The sequence below is a fragment of the Otolemur garnettii genome, unplaced genomic scaffold (assembly GCF_000181295.1).
Source record: "Otolemur garnettii isolate 467f Iridium unplaced genomic scaffold, OtoGar3 scaffold00172, whole genome shotgun sequence".
In the NCBI taxonomy this organism is placed as follows: Eukaryota; Metazoa; Chordata; class Mammalia; order Primates; family Galagidae; genus Otolemur; species Otolemur garnettii.
The window spans coordinates 1293530-1301709 of NW_003852567.1; the positions used below are offsets into that span (position 1 = coordinate 1293530).

The 8180-nt window shown below is 46.3% G+C and overlaps 1 protein-coding gene across 1 annotated transcript in view; it reads left to right on the forward strand.

The window, feature by feature from the left end:
• Positions 1-325: 325 nt before the first annotated feature.
• The window catches only part of VCP (valosin containing protein), an 18041-nt gene continuing 10186 nt past the window's right edge, over positions 326-8180 (forward strand). Inside the window, exons 1-5 of the mRNA XM_003800253.3 lie at positions 326-706; positions 5360-5471; positions 5655-5827; positions 6921-7063; positions 7884-8014. Coding sequence (XP_003800301.1) covers positions 690-706; positions 5360-5471; positions 5655-5827; positions 6921-7063; positions 7884-8014 — 576 coding nt within the window. The 5' untranslated portion in view covers positions 326-689. The remainder of the gene's footprint in view (positions 707-5359; positions 5472-5654; positions 5828-6920; positions 7064-7883; positions 8015-8180) is intronic.

Below are 8180 nucleotides of genomic sequence, written 5' to 3' on the forward strand. Positions count from 1 at the left end.
AAAAAAAAAAAAAACTTGGTGTATAGATTATCATCACAACAGGACTGGACGAGAAACAAGGGTTCAATCCATTGTGCCAGGTTCTTCCAGGAGGATAAACTCAAGAGAGCCAATGAACTGGAGCCAAGTGGGAGAGTCCGCCTCCTAAGAATTAAAGGCCCTCCTTTCAGTAGTCGATCTCGCCCTATTCCTTTTGTTGATTGGTCGAGAGTTCCAATCCATCGAGGAAGCGTAGCGTTCGGCCAATTGACTTGGCGTTACTAGGCGTGTTGCATCCCTGAGGCGGGATCCAGGCCACAAGCGAATTTTCTGATTGGCTGTGGCATGCGGGTTGCTGGGGAGAGGTGCAGAGAGGCGGGCGGGAGTCCCCAGGGCAGGCGTTGATTGGCTGAGGTGAGAGCGGCTTTCCTTCCGATGATTCGGCTCTTCTCGGCTCAGTCTCAGCGTCTGCTGCCATCGTTTGAGTCGTCGTTGCTGCTGCCACCTCGCGGATCAGAAGCCAGCGTCGCCCGCACGCCCGCCGCCCCAGTGCCGCTGGGAGGAAGCGAGAGGGAGGCCGCCTGCGGGTTTGTCGCTGCTGTTAGCCCACCCCCCGAGAGAGCCGAGCCCGGGCCCAGTCGGTCGCTTGCCACCCCTTGTAGCCGTTACTCGAGGGCCGTCGCAGCCGCTGGCCGGGAGAGGCGTGTGCCATGGCTTCTGGAGCTGAGTGAGTGCGCGCGCCGCCCGCTTACGGGGGCGCGCACCGCGGGACCCGTCGCGCGGGGTAGGCCCTGCTGGGCCTGGCCGTGGGCGCGTCTGAGAGGTGGAGGCTGGGAAGGAGGGGGGAAGAGAAGGAGAAGAAGGGGGCGAATGAGGGTCCGTAGGCCTGGCTGTGCCCGGCTGGCCCCTGCCGCGCACCCGCGCGCCCCCTAGGTGGGGCTTGTTGTGGGCTCGGGTCGGAGCCTGGGCCAGATCGTGCTGTGTCATGCAGGCCCCGGCCGGCCTGATTGGCTCCCTCGGAATGGCGGTCCGGGCCTAGCGAGGTCTTAGGGCCTACACTACCGGTGCGGAGCCTCGAGACCTTAGGGCCCTCATCTACGATCCAGCCTGTCACTCGCAGAAAGCCTTTGGTCCCTGGAGAAAACGGACCCCTCGAGCCCGAGGCCCCAAGTGTGCCCGGTGGGCGTGGACTTTGGGCCACGTGAAGGCCTCAGGCGCCCTGAGACCAAGACCCAGGCGGAGGCCCGGAGGGGGAGGGCCAGGCGAGCTTAGAAAAACTCACATTAGTCTTTTTGGAGCCGGGTCGGCCTGATCCTAGGTTTACATTCTGTGCGACCTGATTAGTGAGGGTCTTTTAGGGAGAGGGTGGGCCTTCCTTTCACTTCTGGCCTCCTCCTTGCTTTAGGCCTGTTCATACAAGAAAGTTTTAGCCAGTTTTCTTTAACGGACGACCTGGGGGGTGGGGAGAAAAGAATTCTTCTGTACTATTTTAGGTTCTTGCCAAAGTTTGAATCTCAGTTCGTATTTTATATGCCTTCCTAGGTTTCTTGTTTCCTGGTTTACAGGTTAGAGTTGCCCTACAATATACACGCCCCTTTCCCAAACAGCTGTGTTGAGACATTCCTTCGGCTTTCTGGCCCTTACCTCCATCCCTCAGGAAAGCAGCTAATACAATCTGACTATCTCAACCCATTAGTTTAGAATCAAGTAGAACACAGCATCTATTAAATAAAATCTGACTATCTCAACCCATTAGTTTTAGATGCCAAGCAAAACACAGCCTATGGAAACTGTGCTAAGCAAATTACTTCCTGCCTTGAAGAGATTAGTTTTTGAGGTGTTCCTTTTTTAAACAAGTTTCTGAATTGAGATGAAGTATTACTCAGTGGCTTATTTAAAAACACCACTTACTAATACTTAAAATATTCTCAAGTTATATCATACCTAGGGGCATCAAGTTATTATGCTTAGAATATTCTCAAGTTAAAACTAAAAATAACCTAAAGTTTTTGGGACCTGGAATCATAGGTGGTTTTTAACTTCTAGGTTATCTTTGACTCTTCCTTGAATCCGCTCAAAGTTCTCTGTGGCCTGTTGGGTTTGGAAAGGGCCTGACTCAAAGCAGAAGACTGTGGGGATGTCCCTAAAGATTATCCAGAACTGATGTCCACAATCAATAAATTCTATTTTCCGATCCTTGTAGATAGATAGATGGGCAATTAGAGGTCTTTACCTCAAGGAAAGGGCATACGGCTTATCTCCAAAGCCAGAGTTAGAAATGGTAGGCATATTGGAGATTTTCCTAAAGTGCAGCTTTAGGCTTAAAATGCATACTGATGATTAGAGGCATTTTATTTTTCTCTAGGCCCTGTCCTTTAGATCAAGCAGGAATATGGGCAGCCCCTGAAAAAGGGTATTTTGATGGATGAGGAGTCAGAACTGATGGGTTTACCTTGCCCTTAGCTGTTTGACCTCCATGGTGTTGAAAAGCATGGAATAGTCTATGTATTCTGCAGTATTGTCTCCAGAGTGGCACTTTTGGATGGGCAAGGCAAGTTAAAACAATGAGGAAACTCATTGCAAACTGGTGCAGAGGCAGTGGTTGAAGATGTAGCCCATGTGTGAGGGTCTTTTAGGGTTTGTATCTCTGTTGGATATGTCATGACCAAAAAATGTAAAAGTCCCATGGCTCCCTAGCTGGTATTCTAGAGCATAAACATCTTTTGTTTTTCTTGCAAATTGTGAAGATATTTCCATATTTTGTCTCATTTTGTGGACTTCCATATTGCCAGTCCCTGGAATAGTGCCTGGCACATAATAGACACACATTAATTTGTTTTTGTTTTTTTTTTTTTTTTTTTGCAGATTTTTGGCCAGGGCTGGGTTTGAACCCACCACCTCTGGCATATGGAGCTGGCGCCCTACTCCTTTGAGCCACAGGTGCCACCCACACATTAATTTGTTAAAGGAAGGAATAATTTTCTAGGCCAGGTGTGGTGGCTCACCCTGTAGTAATCCTAGCACTCTGGGAGGCCCAGGACATGTGGATTGCCCTGTACTCAGAGGTTCGAGACCAGCCTGAGCTAGAGTGAGACCCCCATCTCTACAAAAAAAAAAAAAAAAGCCAGGCATTGTGGCAGATGCCTGTAGTCCCAGTAACTTGGGAGACCGAGGCAAGAGAATCCCTTAAGCCCAAGAGTTGGAGGTTGCTGTGAGCTATGATGCTACAGCACTCTATTGGGGCCCACAAAGTAAAAAAATAAACTATAGGAATAATTTTCTAAAAATTTATTGTCTTTGCTTCTTCCATTGCCTGGACTCCCTATTTTATTTAACGCTCATGTTTTCCAGAGCTTTAGAGTGCTTCTAAGGGAGGGCTTACTGAGTGTAGTGTGGACTGAGACAGCTAGGTAAGAAATTGATCTTACTATTCCAGTGAGTGAGCCTAACTTCTGGGGAACAATAGAAACTGAGTTTAGGCTGAGTGCAGTAGCTCATGCCTGTAATCCAGCACTCACTCTAAGAGGCCAAGGCCAGATGACTGCTTGAGGCCATGAATTTGAGATTAGCCTGGGCAATGTAGTGGGACCCTGTCTTTATAAAATATTAAAAATTAGCTGGGTGCTGGTGGCATGTGCCTGTAGTCTTAGCTCCTCAGGTGGCTAAGGTGGGAGGATTGCCTGAACCCTGGAGTTCAAGGTTACAGTGAGCTGTGATCATGCCACTGACTCTAACTTGGGCCACAGAGTGAGAGCCTATCTCTAAAAAAGAAAGAAAGAAATAGAAACTGAGTCTAGACCCAGGCAGCCTTGATTTGGGTGAGAGGGATTTGGATTGCCTCAAGTCTCAGCAATTCTTGTTTGTTTTTTTGGGTTTTTTTTTTGTGTGTGCAGTTTTTGGCTGGGGCCGGGTTTGAACCCACCACTTCCCTTATGTGGGGCCAGTGCCCTACTCCTTTGAGCCACAGGTGCTGCCCCAGTTCTTAATTTTTTTTTCTTTTTTCTTTTTTTAAATTTATTTTTAAAAGACAGAGTCTCATTTTATTGCCCTCAGTAGAGTGCTGTGGCGTCACAGCTCACAGCAACCTCCAAATCCTGGGCTTAGGCGGCGATTCTCTTGCCTTGCGCAGCCTCCAGAATATCTGGGACTACAGGCGCCTGCCACAACGCCCAGCTACTCTTTTGTTGCAGTTTGGCTGGGCTGCGTTCGAACCCTCAGTATATGGGGCCAGCGCCCTACCCACTGAACCACAAGTGCTGCCCAAGGTTTTTATACCAATTTCATTGAATTGTATGCCTTTGCAGAAATTACTGTGGTGCTCCTTCTGAATTTAAGCTTTTTTTATTATTATTAAATTATAGCTGTGTATATTAATGCAATCATGGGGTTCAATGTGCTGGTTTTATATACAATGTGAAATATTTTCATCAAACTGGTTAACATAGCCTTTGTGGCATTTTTTTAGTTATTGTATTAAGACATTTATATTCTACATTTAGTAAATTTCACAGGTGCCCTTGTAAGATGGGTACACTGTTGAAGCCTCTTTCTGAAGTTTCCAGATCTGTTAATGTTTTCCCTTCCCTCTCCCCCCTCCTCCCTGTGCTTTGGTACTGTGGAATAAGCATTTGACAGGTTTAGCTTTAGCTTATGAGGAGTATAGTGCTAATAATTCTGCTTCGTTGTCCCCAAGCTTGCCTGATGGGACTTGAGACCTCCCCAACCCAAAAAGGAAGTTGTCTTGGCTGAGTTCATTCCCCTGGAAGGTTATCGGAGAGTTTGTGCTTTGCTCTGCAGTGCTAATCATGGTGACTGTTAAAACCATGTGCCAGGGATTGTATGAGCACTTTATATTCACTATCTCCCATTAGATAATAAGCCTCTGAAATAGGTATTACTATATCCCCCATTTTATAGAGGAGGACGTCAAAGTCCAGAGAGGTTAACTAACTTGCCCAAGAGCACAGTTAAGCAGGGACAGGGTTGAGATTCAGACTCAAAACAAGTCTGACTACAGAGCCCCTGTTCTTAATCACTGTTCTATGCAAGCAAAGATTACTTTTCAATTTCTCGTAATTGGTGTACAGCCTCCACTTCTGTCATGTTTTCTTAGACCATAGTTTTCTGACCCTGGGGTAGGATCACTCACTTGGGGCCTTACAGGTGGGACATCAGTGTGCAAAATGCCAAGAGCTACTGGAATGAGTATTGTCATATATGCTAGATACTGCTTCTTGTGATCTTGGTTAAATTTCCTTATGAACTCTGATGTTAGGAAGCTTCACCTTTCACTGTTTCTTTCTTAAGTGTGAATTTTAGAGAATGATAGGGCCCTTGGGGCTGGATATCTATTGGGACTGATTTCATTTCCTCTTTCTAGCTCAAAAGGTGATGATTTATCAACAGCCATTCTCAAACAGAAGAACCGACCCAATCGATTAATTGTTGATGAAGCCATCAATGAGGACAACAGTGTTGTGTCCTTGTCCCAGGTAAGTTTGGTTCACGGACCAGTTTTTCCTTACTGTACTTAATTTGAGGGATTTTCCCAGGTTTCTTTTATTTTTCTTGCAGTGACCACATATAGAGTGGGGTTTACTAGGAATCCCATCTTCCAGGGCTGCTGCTTACCCCTTCTGCCCAGTCACCAAAAGGCCTTAACCTTCTTTCCTCAGCCCAAGATGGATGAGTTGCAGTTGTTCCGGGGTGACACAGTGTTGCTGAAGGGAAAGAAGAGGCGAGAAGCTGTGTGCATTGTGCTTTCTGATGACACATGTTCTGATGAGAAGATTCGAATGAATAGAGTTGTTCGGAATAACCTTCGTGTACGCCTAGGGGATGTCATCAGGTGTGTGTGGGGTTCTTGGCCCCTCAGGGATGGGAAGCTAGAAATAGCCTGTATTATAGACAGAGCAAAATCCTTGGTAGCTGTATATAGGAAGCCTTGTGGTCACGGGAAGATTTATGTCTCAGGTTGTCTTTAGGTTTTAGTTCTGCCTTCCTGGGACTTGAAAATTCGTCCTTACATGGGATTTAGGCATTTCTGTGACTTTTTCTTGATACCTTTACTTTTTCCTTGCAGAAGTGTAACTTACTATACCTTATAGCATGGTTTGAGATGACATATGAGGGTGTCTTATCTGCCAATAAGCTCTTTAGCGTTCTTATGACTGTGTTCACTTAATGGCTTCTGTTGGGGCTGGAATAAAGTGGTGGTATGGGTATGGAAGGTGGGTCCTAGCAAGTCTTCTAAGGACCTAAGTTAACCTAGGAAGGAAGAATAGTTGGAACTAGACCTGGGGTAGCTCCAGTGTGAGTAATTTTGTTCCTATATAACTTTGGGGAATAGGTTTCCCCATCTTGCAATCACCCATAGCCACTGTTACCAGCTAACAATCACCTGACTGGGATCATCTCAGGCTTCTGATTCTTTTTCATGGAGTCTTAAGTTTCATGTAGCTTTCTTTCTGGGTGTGCTTAGTCACTTTCTCTAGGTGTTCTGACCAGTCAGGTGAGATTATTTTATTTTTTTCACTTGTATTGTTCTGATACTGATGCTTGGCTAGATTAAGCTCTTCCTTTGTAATATTGAGTCACCACCAGTATTAGCTAGAAGGGGGTCATCCTTGGATATCTCTCACTGAAGACTCTGCATGTCTCTGTGGAGTTTCTAAATGTGTGGCTCTTGATTTTGGCTCATTAGGAATGGGCTGCCCTACGAACCTCTTTTAGTGGCTCCTTCTAACTGACCCTGAGTGTGACCTGTCTTAGTTGTGCTTGGCTGTTCCTTTGCCCTCCCCTACTCTCCTTCTCTTTACCTAAAGCCATGCCCCACCTTTTCTTTTTCACTTGCCACCAGCTATCTGTGCCAGTCCCTTATGGACATCCAATACTTGCGTCTACAGTGGGTTGGTAATATGGAGTCTGCTTGTCATTCTCAGCATCCAGCCATGCCCTGATGTGAAGTATGGTAAACGTATCCACGTGCTGCCCATTGATGACACAGTGGAAGGCATAACTGGCAATCTGTTTGAGGTGTACCTTAAGCCGTACTTCCTGGAAGCTTATCGACCCATCCGGAAAGGTGAGAGATAATTCTAGGGACTGAGCTTAAGGGATGGTTGTTTTAGGGTTGTTTTAGGGAATAAACCTTGGAGAATCATCTCATTTTCATATATGTGTGCGCACACATTCATCCTGTGCACATGCTCATGCATCTTCCCTCCCTCTCCCTCCTCTCTCTTCCTCTCTGCTCCAGGAGAGTAAGCTATCCTCTCATGGATCTCTGAAGGAGACGGTAGTCTGTTTTGGCTGTGTCATAGTCTAAAGTGCATACATAGCTCATTGGTGGTTTTAGTGAAAACTTGGGCTACCTGTACCTAGAAGTTAAAACTTTGTGGGCTTCTGATATGGCAGCTTGTGTTCACTGTCTTCTTCAGTGGCAGAAGGACTCTTTGTAGTTTAGCTATCTCCTCTTGTTTAGGGCTTACTAAGACAATGGTGGGGAGGGTGAAGATAGGGCAATATCTGGTGAACTTGTCATTTTATTTATTTAGATAGGGTTTCCCTCTGTTCCCCAGGCTAGGGGGCAGTAATACCATCATAGCTCACTGCAACCTCAAACTCCTGGGCTCTAGCTGATCTTCCTACCTTAGCCTTCAGAATAGCTGGGACATGTGCCTGGCTGATTTTTTTTTTGTAGAGACAGGGTCTGTCTATTGTCTAGGCTGGTCTTGAACTCCTGGCCTCAAGCGATCCTTCTACCCCCAAAGTGCTAGGATTATAGGGATGAACCACTGTGCTTGGCTGAGCCTTTTATTTTGGAACCTAGGGTCTAATGAGGAATTCTTACTCAGTCTTGTAGCTTTTACCTCTAACTGCATTTGTATTGCTTGCTTTCACAGGAGACATTTTCCTTGTTCGGGGTGGGATGCGTGCTGTGGAGTTCAAAGTGGTAGAGACAGATCCCAGCCCTTACTGCATTGTTGCTCCAGACACAGTGATCCACTGTGAGGGGGAGCCTATCAAACGAGAGGTAAGTTTTCTCCCTGATCCCAGTACCTAATTTCATGATTACTCAGTGTGGTAGTTATCAACATTGGGTGCTCTTTGGAACTAAGCTTCTTTCCTGAGGTAAGAAACCTTCTAGCTATTCATTTGTAGGCCTACCTGTTTCTTTCTTTTTTTTTTTTTTTTGAGAC